Below are 14,022 nucleotides of genomic sequence, written 5' to 3'. Positions count from 1 at the left end.
CCAGGCCCATGACTGGGCGGGACATGGCTCCCATGGGGAGGGCACAGCTTGCCTGCCTGAAGCAGGAACTGATAAGGAGAAGGAAACCCGAACAGAGGATGTGGGGCAACGGTCTGCCGGGAAGGCTGAAAAGGTGTTCTCAGCTGCACACACCCAGACCCGCCCTTCTGGGTCAGCTGGGGCCACCAGACACAGGGGGTAGGCCCTTCACGCTACACAGTCCCCCACTGGCAGGTGCACAGAATCGGGACTCCACTGGGGCCTGGCTGCTGGGGCTCCCTCGGTGTGGCCAGCCGCGCCTGCTGGGGTCCCTGGAGCTGCAGGCCGGGGCCGGCGGGGGGGCTCCAGTCCATACCAGTCAACAGGGCAGAGGGGTGAGGCAGCTGTGGGCCGGCCCTGAGCCTGTGGGGCTCTGTGGTCTGTAGCCCCAGCTCAGCTGGTGCATCCTGCATGGGGCTGGGGGTGGGGGACAATGCCAGACATGAGAAGAGAGGCGGAACCTGGAGGTCTCTTGATGCCTGGGGCAGGGGGGTTGTGTCTCACTGAGGGGTGGTGGGGGCACAGGTCCACATTCCATCATTCCCTTCCTCAGCAGGGCGAGCTGAGCTGGTACCCACTCTGCAGGCCGAGCCAGGCCAAGGACTCCAGGGCAAAGCAGAGAGCCAGAGCCCAGACACAGGACACACCGAGCGTGGCCAGAGCCCGGACACGTTTTCCGCAAGGACACCGAAGCCCAGAGAACGCAAGCTACTTCTGGAGATCACTGGGCCAGGAGGCCGCTGAGGATGCCCTGGGGGCAAGGTCAGGTGAAGGAGCCATGTGAAGGAAGGACAAGGCTGGCCTGGACCAGGAGCTGCTGGCCAGGACGGCGCACGTGCTGGGGCACACTCTCCACCTCTTCCGGCACAGGGGCCACCGCTTGCACCCCACGGCCGTGGCCGGGCCCAGAAGCCCAGCTTAGCTGGTGGCTGGCTGCCTCCTCCAGGATGCCTTCCCATCTAAGAGGCTGCAGATCCTGGGGGCCCTCCTCTGTCCTCACTCGACCCCAGAGAACCGGTCACAGGGTCGCAGCGAGGGCCACTAACGCAGCGGTACCAGCTTCTGATCCCGCCCCTCTGCCACGGAAAGGCCAGCCCCTGCCTTCTAGAGGTGTCCTGCCCATATGCGAAGGGGGGTGGGGCAGTGAGCAGCAGTTCTCTCAGGAGCGGTCCCCTGCCCTCCTTTGGAAGGGTGGCGCGTTAGCTGGACACCCTGGGTGACGGTGACAACAGGGCGCTGGCAAGTCGAAGTGGGAGGTGGTGGGCGAGAGGCCTGAGATCAGGGCCTACTGCGTCCAACTGGTTAGGGGCCCAGGGGCCTGAAGGGATGCCTCCTCCCACCTCAGGAGCAAACAGCTGCAGCTGGCAGCTCCTCGGGGTCTCTCCGGGCAGCCAGCAGGGGTAAGGCCCTTCCTTCTGCTCCTGTACCAGGGCGCGCGCACAGCCCTCCCCGGCCCTCCAAACCTCTCAGCACCCGCTGCACCCGCCTCACAGGCCAGCCGGGCCCGTCCCGGGGGCCGCCGCCATCCCCAGTGCAGGAGCGGCTGGGCGGAGGGCCCCAGGGGAGGCAGGGCCCGGGCCTTCCCCTTCTCCTCAGTGACAGCAGACCGGGCCACCCGCTACCCGAGATGACTCGTCTGTAAACTGTTCAGTACTCAACGTTTATTTATAAAGTTACTTCCTAAAAACGTTGCACATAAATAGTTCTAAACAAGATTTGTCATACTATGCTCTCGTCTGCTGTAGGGCCTCTCTCTGGGGCCAGGCGCAGACGCTGTGCAGGGTCGCCGGGAAGCTCTGCAGCTCCAGCCGCGTGGAACAGAGACGCCCTGTGTGCGGTCTCCCCTGCCCTTCCCGCGGCACCTGCTGTGCCCCGGGCTACTTGCCCCACGGGGCGGGGGGTCTTCGCCTGGACCCGCGAGCATGCGCGGTCACCGCGGTGCTGAGGCTGGTGGCACCGGGTGAGGGAGCCCCTTGGAACCTTCAGTCGCCAGAGCTGACACGGGGGGTCACCCAGTTAGGTTTTCCTAACTGCCATGAAGGAGGCCTACAGGAGGAAAGACGGCGAGGGCTGGGTGGCGGCGGGGGCCCGCCCCCCTCATGCACCTGGCCACACGGCCGGGGTGTGACTGCGGCCTCAGCCTCCTGGCCCTCCTGGCAAGAGACAAGGGTGCCTGTGTCCCAGGGCACAGCCTGGCCTCCAGCGCGGCCTCTGGGAGGAGCCTGCGGGAATGTGGCCCCCAGGCAGAGTACGGGGCCGGGCCCTGACCCAAGCCCCACACCTACCTCCTGAAGGAGCTGCCCCAGCCTCTCCTGGCTGTGAATGGAGCGCCTGCAGGAGAGAAAACAGGGTAGCCCGCTGGCCCCCAGCTCGAGGAACGGCCGCGTTCTCCCGCCTGGCCCCTGCAAGCTGACGTGCTCCCCGGCTGTTCCGCCGGGGCGGGTCGGAGCTGCGGCGACGGCAGGGAGGTGCACACCGTACACTGAGGACCCCCCAGCCCTGGGGCCCCACCTGTCTATCCTGGTGGCGATGGTCACCGTGAAGGCCCCCTCCGTGTCCGGCAGGTAGGTGGAGGGCACGACCTGGTAGGCCCCCGCTGGCAGGCGGCAGAGCCGGCTCACTTCCTGGGCGTAGCGATGCGGCACGCAGCTCAGCACAGGCTCCTGGAGCAGCAGGCCGGGCGCAGCCTGGCTCCCCCCGGCCCCTGGAACCTGGGGGACGCACGGGCTCAGACAGGGGAGGCCTGTCCACTGGGCCGCCACGGCCACCAAGAGCTGCTCTCCTCCCTCAGTTCGGGACTGTCCTCCCTTTCGGGGGCTGGGATGTCTGGGGTCAGGAAGAGCCTGGGGCCATCCGCCTGGACCTCCCACGTCACACACCTGCCCTTTTCCAGGGAGGAAGACCTGCCAAGCCTGCCAAGCTGGGCTCACTGCTCACCGAGGCCCCACGGCCCTTGTTAGGCGGGCAGCCCTTGCCTGGGGGACCTCCACCATCACCACTGCCCAGGGCTCTGTCCCGAGTCACCTGATTGGCTCCTGGTGCTGGCATTTTTATCAGAGCTCCTGGTGCCCCAGCTGGCAGCCCGGGCAGAGCAAGACTCCAGAACGAGCCCTCCACTCTTGGGGAGCGCAGAGGCTCTGTCCTCCCAAGGGTACAGAAGCTTCTCAGAGACCTGCCTGCCCTTCCCTCCCGTCATCTGCAGCCCAGGCTGAGCGCACCCACCGTGGGTGGCCATGCCCTCCTCGGGCACCCACCAGTCCATCAAGCCCATCTAGAAGTGGAGCCCCCAGGAGGAGCATATATGTGGGCTGGGAGCCACTTCATTACCATGGCATCTGGGCCTGCGACCTCTGACCTCTGGCAGTGTGCCTGTCCCGCTTCCCCCAACCACAGGTCTGCTAAGGTGTCCCACCTGCAGCACGGCACAACGAGAGCAGGCTGAGGTGGAGAAATGAGATTTGGGGTGGCGTTTATGACGTACAGGCCCCACCTGGGCCTCAACACCCACTCCTCTCCACCCAGGACAGCTTTCTGACCTGAGAATCATCTGAGCACTGCATTCAGTGGCATCTGTCCACCAGGGCCCCACACTGTCTTATGTGGTTCCCTCCCTCCCTTTCCCGCTCTGGCCGGCGAGCCCGGGCCAGGGCCTCCTCCTGGCCCCCAGGGTACGCCCACTCTCCAGAGGAGTGGCCCCAGGGCGTGGGGCATGGGGAAGGGCAGGGCTGCGTGGCTTTGGGGCAGCTCCTGGCGGGGCACGCCATCCGGTCTCCTGGGCGGGAGGCACAGTTCTGGGGAGCAGAACTGACCTCATGACACCATCGTTCTGAGCTGGGGGAGTGGCCAAGAGGCCGTGTGAGCTGACCCAGGACCCCACTGAATTACTGACTTCAGGAAACCGAGACATGTACCTTGCATGGGACCAGCCAGCCGGCTGTGCCCACATGACCGAGTCCAGGCCTCGGTCATGCCCGGCCACCCGTGGGGACACAGAGTCTCTGAGGACCTCCCCCCGGCATCCCCAGCGCAGGAGGAGCTTGCCTGGAAGACGTGGAAGCCGATGGGGTGGCACTGGGTGTCCTGGCAGTGTTGACGCAGGGTGACACGGACGCAGCGGGGGCCTGGGCCCTCAGGGACCGACAGGGGGAAGCAGGGGTTGCTCGGGTAGGAGGCAAAGTTCCTACTGCCCCCTGCTGTCTGGCCGGTTCTCCAGGAGCCCCGCAGCTGCACGGTCTCCCACTCGCCCGCGGGCAGGGCCTCCCCAGGGGCAGGGCTCCCAGCCGCCGACTTGATGGCACTGCCCGGGAGAGACACACAGGAGGGCGGCTGGTAGCACGCTCCGGGCCTGCGCTGTGGGCCGCGAACACACGCAAATCTCCAGGACGCTGCCCGGGGCCATGCTCCCCTTTCCTCAGCCGGGCCCTCGGGGGAGAACAGCCTAGAGCCCCTCCTTGCTCCTCTCACCTGAGGGAGACTCTCCCGCTAGAGAAGACCCGCAGCAGAAACTGCGCCGGCACGTCCTTCAGGAAGGTGCTGGGCACGGCCAGGTAGTACCCTGGTGTGAGTTCGCAGCGGAGGTGGACCTCCCGGTCATAGGCGTGGCACACGGTGCCGGCCACGGGGGGCGTGGACAGGACCCTGGGCAGGCTGACCCGCCGCTTCTCCACCTACACAGAGGAGGACCGTGTGCCACCGTCCGGAGACCGGCCCCACCGCTTTCACCCAGCAGAAGGGCCTCTCAAACGACTTAACGAAAGAGAGCACCCAGACCTGTGGGTCCCTCCCCAGCACGGCGGGGGCCAGCTCGAAGTGCCCCCAACCCAAGGCTCTCACTCGACCCCGGGGTCCGAGTCCTCAGCTCTAGGGGAGAGCAGACGGGTCTAGACAGGGCCGTGCCCCCTCCCTCCTGCCAGTCGGCCAAGGGCTGCTTTTGCTTCATCTCCCTTTGTCCGACGACGCCGGCCGGGCAGAGCTGGGGCTGTGGGAGCTCCAGCGGGCGTGCGACCCCGGAGGGTGAGACCGGTGAGGCTCCTGGCAGTCGCTCGTGTCCCAGCAACCCCAGACCCTGAGCAGGGAGCTGGGCCCAGGGCAGAGTTACCTTCCAGATATGCAGGCCCACAGCCTGGTAGTCCTCACCCAGGAAGCTGGCCGGGCTCCTCGAGGCAAGCCTGTCCCCCACCGGAGCCCGAGCCCGGCCTGCCTGGCCCGCGGCGCACACCCTGGGTCTCTGCAGGACAGCGGCAAACACCTCGCTCGGTTCTGAGACCCGCAGCCAGAACTTGGGGTTGCTGGGAAAGCCGCTGTTGTTCCGACAGCCTCCTGCCGACTGCCCCTTGACCCAGGCCCCAGGCAGCTCCTGAGTGTGGCACAGCGCCTTTCCTAGGGGAGAGCCAGCAACAGCAGCTTCAGGAAAGGGCTCCCACGCGGGCTGCCCTGCCACTCTCACCCACACCGGCTATGGCACCCTACAGGAGGGGGCCCCGTGGTCTCCCGCCACCTGAGGCCGCCTGGGACAGCAGGGGATGAAGTCATCTCTCCACACACAGAAGTAGAAGAGGGCCTGGGGCGAGGGTCATGCCCAGGAGCCCCTAAGGGGACGTGGTGGCCGCTCAGCCCTGACCTCAGAGGGCAGAGCCGTGTGGCTTGTCGCCCCCCAAGGGCCTACCCCAGGTGATGGCGGCCTCCCCTTGGGTGCAGGCCTCCCCCTTACCTGAGTAGAGGCTCTGCAGGTGGCCGGCCTCCGTGATCGGGAAGCCAACGGTGACCTCGTCAAACTCCTGGAGGAACTCTTCCTCCTCCACCCAGAACTCTCCTTCCTGCAGCTGGGACAGCAACTCAGACTCATCGGCTGGGTCCACCCGGCTCCACCCTTCGCCCCTGGAAGGCAGCTCACTTCAGTGGCGGCCCCTCACCCCAGAGCTGACAGCACTGACTGGGGAGCCCTGTGCCCTGCCAGCTTCTTGCCGGCCCTGCTCAGACTGGCTCCGCACCGGCCCTTCCTCGGGGCAATCCCCTCTCTCCTTCCCTGAGGCTCCTGCCTCCGGACATGTCTGCCGAGGGCTGTGCCCATGAGCGGGCCAATGAAGGATGTGCCCGATTTCACACTGAGCTGCCGCTAGCCTCCTGCACTCAGGAGCAAAGGTCGGATCTGCTGACCAACTGCGGTCGGCCGAGGGGAGTGGACCCAGGGCCCTCATTCAATCCTGGTCCCTGGTGTCAGTAAAGGCCTTAAAGCTGAGCTGAGCACTGTGACTCGGGCATCCCACATGTCCCTGTCACCTGCAGCCTGACCGGGCATCCACCGTTCCATGGGCACCCTCAAGGAAGGAGCCCAGGGCCTAGGGCGGCCTCGGTCCCAGCACCAAGCACTAAACCAGCCTCCTGGGGCTGTCTGGGGCCAAACACAGGACCCGGGGGACCACAAGCAGGTGCCAAGGGGGCCTTGCGGGAGACCAACCGCGCACTGCGCTGACCAGCTACAAACGGGCACGCGCACGTCTGTGATGGCTCTCTGCTGCCATGCGGGGCCCCAGCCCTCTCCCCTCGATGACAGCAGCACAGCCCTGGCCCTCACCCATACTCACCCCTCTCTCCAGGGCCCCTGCCAGCAACGCCGGCCCCAGGGATTCTGAATGCACAGCAGCAGGATGCTCTGGCCAGCCCGCCCCTGGAGCTCTCGCAGATCTGACACAATGAAGGCATGGAACTCCCCCAGCTCCCTGGCACCTGGTGAGGAACAGCTTGGTTGCAGGCAGGAAGTCCCCAAACCAGGCGGACGCACAGGTCTGTCTCCCTCCCCGTGGGATGCTCTAGCCCACCCGACTGTGGCCACAGCAACACCCAGATCCCCACAGACCACCGGGGCTCCCTTCCTGACCACTGTGGACAAGTGAGCTCAGAAGTGGCCTTAGCCAGTGCACAGCCACGGCAAAGGACCTGGGTGCGGACTGTGGTCGGCTGCCAAGGGCCTGGCAGGTCCTTCCCTTCTCGGCACCTTGGTCCCCGCCTGGGTGGATGAGTGAGGACAGCTGGCTGGCCGATATGGCAGCGCAGGGTGCCTGGTGCTGGGCCGGTTCTCAAATGTGCGGCTATAAGCGTTGTCAGCAGCAGGTCTGGGACAGGCAGGAAGAGCAGTCCCCTCCAGGCAAGGCCAGCCGGCGCGGGGTGGGGGTGGGGCACGCACGGCCGGGGGCCGTGGGACCAAACACTGCTGGGGGGGGGGAGACTGGAGGCCCCAGAGAGCAAACAACCCCGCTTGCCAGAGCCCCCAGAGCCCTGGGTCAAACCATGCGGAAAGGGAGGAGCCAGATGGTGCCTGGAGCCCCATCTGCGGAAGCGGGGGGGTGGGGGGGGGGGTGGGGGGTGGGGGGGTGGGGGCGGTCCAGAGAGGAGGAGAAACTTCTGGAATGCCTTTAAAAGCTTTATTTAGAATGGCGTTGTAGCCACCACTCTGGGTGTCTGCGCTGACACCTCTGTGGGATCCAGCTGCGCACCAGCAGCACCCCCTCCTCCTGGGGGTGTCAGCGAAGCCTGGAGCGCTAAGGATGAGCCCTGCCCCACTCTCAGGTAGAGCTCGGACACCATGTCCCGCACGGTCTGCATGGCTGTCTGCGGGCTTCCCTCACCTCCCCAGCGTGGGGGCGGCCCCGACCCTCACCCAGGTCGGCAGCGCTCGCTGTCCACACGCACCCGTTTACCTCGGTGTCTGGGTTCTTGGGCCAAAAACCCCATTATGAAAATCATCCTAAATGTGAACACTGTCAAACATGAAAATGTTCAGTAATGCCATCTGTAATGTGCGAAATTGCCCGGCATTCAGGGAAAGAGTAAGAAAACATGGCGGCTTCACTGACGGAATGAGACAGCAGTGGTCGGTGTGCTTGGCGCCTGAGAAAGTGCAATGTCATGTGCGGCACCACACCTGTTTGCGGAAAAGCCCCGAGGGCCACAGAAAAATAGTTCTGCGTGTGGGGTTTCTTCCTTTCAAGAAACTTCCTGTAACGAGCGTGGACATCACTCAAATGAAAACCTGAGTTTGATTTTGCCAGGCTGCCGGCCAGGCCGGAGATGCCGCCACCACCAGGTTCTCGAGTCTCCGGGTGGCGGCTGCCCTGGCAGAGGCTCCAGCCTCGCCCTCGCAGCCTCGCCCTACTCGTAAGTCGAGGAGAAAGAAGAAAAAAGTCAAGGGAAAAGGACCTTCCCTCCAGAGAAGGACAGGTGGCAGGGGAAGCTCACACACCAGACACCAGCTTTGAAAGACAGACGTCTTGATTTCCACTTAGTCCTCACGGGGCCCCGAGAACAAGCCCCTGTGTGGCTGTGGGGGCATCCGGGCGCGCAGGCCCGTTCCGCTGCCGTGTGCCTGCCGCCTTACCTGCTCTGGGGCTGAGCACCGAGCAGCTTATCAGACACCGGTCCTTGAGGCTGAGCAGCCGTCGGCAAGTCCTGTGCTCCGAGCCACCAGGCCTGTCCTGTTGGCTACTGGCTCTTGCCAAGTCCCGCAGGCTCCACCTTTCTGCCAGGCCCCCGGTGAGGTCCACCAGGGCATCCGCCACCTGCCCTGCCCACAGGTGCTCATAGGACCCATAGACCCTGGGGGGGCAACCACAGGGAGTGAGCCTCTGGCACTGGGGCATGGTGCCCTGCCTCTCTTCCATCCCCGCATCTGCAACACCCCCAAATCACCTCACCCACCACTTCAATGGTTTCTCTTTACTCCTGCCTCGTCCTAAGTACAGACGTCATCTGACCCTCAAAGGCCAGAAAGCACAGCAGCCCAGCAACACCCTGCGGCCTCCAGCGTGGACACAAGCGTGCGGTGGCGAGGGGCGTGGGGCGTGAGGCTGTGAACACCCATTCTTCCACTTCTCAAGCTCAAACCCCACCCTAGCCCCGGAACGGAGGCGCTCACAGCGACATCCCCGCAGGCACGGCTCACTCCCTTCGTACAAAGGCCTGCCTATCCATGCGGCCTCTCCCGGCAGGCTTATTGCTGCATTCTAAGACAGAAGTTTGCCCATCCAGACCCGGGGTGAGGGGCACAGCCTCAAGCAGCACTGAGACCTGGGTGGCTTCACCCCTCCCACGGCTTGCCGTGCTGAATGATGCCTTTGGGCCCGAGTCTGAAGCAAGGACGGGGAAAGAGGGAATGCGCTGGGGGAAGACGCACGCCACAGGCCACGTCTCAGAGTTTCTGTCTCTGGACAGGTCGGTCCCACCGCAGGCCTGGTTGCCAGGTCCCGGGGACTGAGGAGGGTGCTGCAGCCCAGGGAGAGCGGAGACGTGCTCCCCAGGGGCGGCCTCAGGCAGCTGTGACTCCCCAGCCCACCCTGGCCTAGCCCCTCCAGCCTCTAGCACGCGTACTTGGCATAGACCTTCTCCAGTAAGGGAAGCCAGAACACATCCTCTCTCTGACACCGGGAGAAGCAGAGTCTCCCTGCAAGACAAGGCAGACGGTCATCTATGGTCACCTCCACCCAGCGTCCAAACTGCCAAACTCGACAGGTGAAGGAGCCGCGGTACGTGTGGTCATGCCAGCTCGGCTGTCCTGGAGGAAAGACCTACCACGCACAGGGAAAGGCAAAAGGAGAGCATGAGAGACAAGCCACATGGTGCTTCCCACACGCCATTCACCAGAGCTGCTCCACGGTACCCTGCTGCCCTGCCAGGGGCCTGACTTTACTCCACAGCTGATGTCAGTGTTGGCACAAAACCCAATTGTCACACAGAAAACTAAGAGCCTTTTTAGTAAGACGTTTTAGGACCACACCGAGGGAGCCAAGTGTCTCCAAAAGCTTAAAGCCAACCATGATGTCCTACTGTCCCAAGTAAGCACTCGACCCGAAACCAAAACAAACGTTGACTTTTACAGGCAATTCTTGACAGAGCTGGCTGCAGACGAGCCCCCAGCTGTAGGGGTAGGGGGGGTGCCTCAGGAGCTCCGCCAGCACCTGGACCCAGTGCATTTACTGCTGGCTTTGGAGTTAGGACCCAGAAAAAGACACATGTGGGCTTTGCACCTACACAGACTTGTCTGGTCCTGGCTCTGTCACTTACTAGCTACGAACATGGTAACAACGGTTTTAGTGTCCTCGTTTGCAAACGAGGGTCAAAGCCAGGAAGGCCTGTGAGAACGAAGGCCAGCAACTATGGTGTGCTTAGCGGGGCCTGCGGACATGGGAGTAGCTCGGAATGGGTCACACTGTCACTGCTGCTGCATTCATCAGTGACATCTAGCAGCGAGCCAAACGAAGCTGTGCACGCTGGACAAGCGCTCTGAGCAGGCGTTTTACACCTGTGCTATCTGCCTAGCATCTGAAACAGTTTTAATCACCCTTTGCCAATTTATATTCAAAACCTGTTTAAAAAAAAAAAACAACAAACCAACTAGCTAGGGAAACTTAATGCAAACCCACGGCATAGGACCCCTCCGCCGACCCTTCCTACTCTAGGCGGCTGTGCGCTCATCTTTGCATCCCAAACACACAGCTCTGTCTGCACAGAACCCAGGGCTCGGGAGGGCAGAGCAGGGCAGGAAGCCCCCGTGCTGGAGCCCTGGGGATAGGGGGACACAGTGCCCACGCCTCGGAGCTCCTATAGCCTGAGAGCAGAGCTCTCCCTTCCAGCCAGCTGTGCCAGGTGACCACAGCAGAGCCCACGGAGCAGGAGGCTCAGCGGCCCTGCTTCCTGCTTCCTTCCTGTGCACAGCAGACAGGAAGTCAGCAGAAGAGCTGCCTGCCCCGCCACGGGTACCTGGTCCAGGAGGTGCCGGCTCTTCTGCAGGGCGGCGCAGGCACACAGGAACCAGCAGTCTCCCAGCAGCCCTTGCTTCACCTGTCCCTCCTGTGGGTTATCTGCGAACAGCCGGGGCGTGGCACAGATTTCCTGAAATAAAGAGTATCATCCAGTTACATCATGCCTGAAGCCTAGTCTCTAAAACTATGAAGACAGGATCTAGGTGACAGGTACCGGGGAGGAGCTTTTCTGGTCACCCACATTGCCTAAGAGGGGAGGGGAAGCAGCTGGCCTTTTGCAGCCCCGATCTGTCCGTCCCTCCTGGCTTTAGATCACTCCGTCCAGCTTAGGTCCTAGGGTCCCTGTCTCTCTCTGTCCACCTTCCTAAAGTGGCAAAACCCCAACTCTAGATGAATCTCACCATCCCCCTTCTCGAAACAGCTAACTTGCCCTAGAAAATGCTATCACTTTAAACTCCTAACAGCAAATCTCAGACAGATCCTCCATACTGCTGGAATCCGGCTGAATTTCCCAAAACCCAGACTACTTTATACCTTACCTTCCCCTTTCCCCCTCTCTTCACACTTCCACGCTCCTGCCCTTGCCCATGCCCCTCTGAGCTGATGACCCTGCCAGAAGCTTCCTCAGAAGCAACCTCCACCTGACCCCCTCTCCTGCCTTTAGAGCCAGGGTTCTTCCCATGACCCCCGCCTCCTCCGCCCCTGCAGGGAGAATTCCAGCAGCATAGGGCAGAGAGAACCCCCATCTTCTCTAAGATATTGTCCCCCCTGCATTACCTCCCCTTGAGTCTTCCCTTCTCTGGCAGACTTCTTGAAAATGCTGCCTTCCTTCCTTCCTTCCTCCTGCTCACGCAGCACAGGCCCCTTTAGCCTCTGGGCCAGTCACCTCCATGTTGCCAAATCCAACGGCCTCTCTCTGTTCTCGTCTTCCCTGACGCTTGGCAGCATCAGAACAGTGGCTGTCCCCTGCACTCCCCCACAGTCCCCTCTTGGCTCCCATGGTTCCACATGTTCCTGGCTGTCCTTTCACCTTGCCACCTGCTGCTTCTCCAGGCCACCTGCCAGGGAACCTGCTTGAACCCGCTGGGAAATGTCAGGGTCCCTCAAGGCTCAATTCCAAGCCTTCTCTTCTTCTTCAGACCCACTTTCTCCTGAGATACTGTTCGGGGCCCTCGGCCCTGTCGTGGTCCCCGTTCCCTGATGTCGGGGTCCTGTAGCCCAGAACCTCCTGAGCACCTGACTCTCATGCGCACCTGCCCATGGGCAGCTCTGCTCACACCTGTGAGAGCAAAACGCCACACAAGAGTTCCCTCCCTAGCTGTCCCCCACCTCCCAGTGTCCCCCAGCACATCAAACAGGACCACCATCTACCCAGGTGCTCAGGCTAAAAATCTCAAAGTTGTTCTTGATCCTTACTTTACCCTCACCCTCTACTTCCAATCGGTTACTAAAACTTAGTCATCCCCCTCCAAATTAATTCTCTAATCCATCCACTCCAAAGGCCCATCCTAAAGGTTGCCATACTACCCTGACCCTCTTTACCTTTCTCTAGGACCACTGCATTCCTGCTCTGTCAATCCACTTCCCAGCCAGCAGTAAAAGTGAGCTTCTTAAAACACAAACCCACTCAAATTGCTCCTCCGCTAAAACCCTCTAATGGCCTCCCACTGTGCCTAAAATGCATTTTTAACTCCAATTCCACTGGCATGACCTATAAGACTTCATGCTTTGGCCCTTGCCTCCTTCCACGCCAAACTGGCACTTTCCGTGCTGCCCAAACACCTCTGTGGCCAGAGCCAGGGTGCTCCGAGGACTGGTGACCGTGCAGAGGTCTCCATTAAGACTGTGTACTTGCAGCAAGGGAGGGCCGTTCCTGAGAAGTCTTACTCAGCAGATTAGCCATTTCTAAAGATACCAACATAGCACTAGGCCAGAGCGTCCCTTTAAATTGCCGCCTTCAAGCGTTCACATGTGAAAATGCAGGCGCACGGAGTCCAAACAGCTTTGCCCTTCCAGAAGATCATGAGCACGGCCGATCCCGGCAAACACAAGAAACAGAGCAGGACCGCCTGTGGCCAGGAGGGCCATGCAGTCCAGAAGCTCAGTCCGGATAGACGCCCGTCGGGGCAGAAGAGGGGCAGGGCTGGCGTCTGCTGGACCGGACGTCTCGCCCTGCCCCGAACCGCCTTCGGAACCGAGCTCTCGAGGGCGCGGGCCAGGAGCTCCGCGGTGGCTCCCTCCCGAGGGACACCCCGCTCCCGAGGGCTGCAGCGGCACCCCGCCGGAGGCAGCGCGCGGGGCGCCTAGCCGAGGTTCGGGGCCCGACCCGAGGTTCGAGACCCGCGCCAACAGCCCCACCTGGGGCCGCCTCCATGTGATGTCTTCGCGGAACTGGGCCAGTGGCGTGGAGAAGCTGGAGAACAGCGAGGAGTCCGAGGCGGGGAAGTCGGCGTCCCGGAAGAGCTCCCTGACCGGCGCCCGCATCCTGGGCTGCCCGGGCTCCCATGGGCTGCCCGCGTCCCCGGCGCCGAGCGCGGCCCCGGAAGGAAGGCGAGTTCACCGCAGGTCCCGCGCGCGCCCGCTCGGTCGCCGCGGTAACCGCCGGGCCACGTGACGCAGCGGCCCAATCGCACTCGAGCTGAGGCCGTCCGCGTCCCCCTCAGGGGGCGTGGCTCCCGAGCTCTGCTCTCGCGAGGCCGCGCCGTCGCCCCGGCTTCTCTTCTCTTTCCGGGGCGGGGTCTGGGGACCTGACCCTTCAGCGACTGATCCCCGGCCCTCCGACGGGCATCGTATCCTCGTGCCGGTGCAGCTTGGGCCGGGGCGTCGGGGCCGCTTGGCCTCGCGGGCTCTTGGGGCTGAAGGGACCTGAGAGGCCTCGTCGGCCGAGGTCAGGCCGCGGACTACAGGTCCCAGCATGCAGCGCCGCCTCCCAGAAAGCGCCGCTCCTCCCGGCGCGCGGCGGCGGCGGCGGCGGCGGCGGCGGCGGCGGCGGCTACGAGCCGCTGCGGTGGCCTAGGGCTGGGCTCCCGGCAGGAGCCGGCCGCGGGGAGGGCCTGCCGGGCCTGGGACGTCGTCTCGAGACCACTTGGGATCAGACGCGCTGGGTCCTTAGCGGGGCAGGGGACGAGGCTGCAGCAGATGACCGGGCATGTGGTCCTGGTGGGCTGGACAGTGAGTGACCTGCTGGAAGTGCGCTTACAGCTGCGGGCAGGCGATGACAGGGATTTCG

At 63.3% G+C, this 14,022-nt stretch overlaps 1 protein-coding gene across 3 annotated transcripts; it reads right to left on the bottom strand.

Annotated features, from left to right (window-relative positions):
* Nucleotides 1–1,668: 1,668 nt before the first annotated feature.
* CAPN10 (calpain 10) lies at nt 1,669–13,374 on the bottom strand. Of its 3 annotated transcripts, none has more exons than XM_027590597.2 (12): nt 13,152–13,374; nt 10,792–10,923; nt 9,403–9,599; nt 8,414–8,631; nt 6,624–6,765; nt 5,750–5,861; nt 5,176–5,418; nt 4,504–4,706; nt 4,081–4,336; nt 2,551–2,750; nt 2,325–2,370; nt 1,669–2,085 (listed from the first exon to the last, which is right to left on the bottom strand). In XM_027590597.2, the coding sequence occupies exons 1-12, from the start codon at nt 13,275–13,277 to the stop codon at nt 2,056–2,058; spliced, it is 1,905 nt and encodes a 634-aa protein (XP_027446398.1). In that variant the 5' UTR covers nt 13,278–13,374; the 3' UTR covers nt 1,669–2,055. The 3 variants fall into 3 exon arrangements, with proteins under 3 accessions (XP_027446398.1, XP_027446397.1, XP_035582727.1); XM_027590596.2 differs by having other exon boundaries at nt 5,138–5,418; nt 5,750–5,916; nt 13,152–13,373; XM_035726834.1 differs by lacking the exons at nt 8,414–8,631; nt 9,403–9,599; nt 10,792–10,923; nt 13,152–13,374 and adding an exon at nt 6,976–8,321 and having other exon boundaries at nt 5,138–5,418; nt 5,750–5,916.
* Nucleotides 13,375–14,022: the final 648 nt, after the last annotated feature.

Source organism: Zalophus californianus, chromosome 3, assembly GCF_009762305.2.
Source record: "Zalophus californianus isolate mZalCal1 chromosome 3, mZalCal1.pri.v2, whole genome shotgun sequence".
NCBI lineage: Eukaryota > Metazoa > Chordata > Mammalia > Carnivora > Otariidae > Zalophus > Zalophus californianus.
Note: the sequence above shows the minus strand (reverse complement) of the source record. Positions and strands in the feature narration are given on the sequence as shown.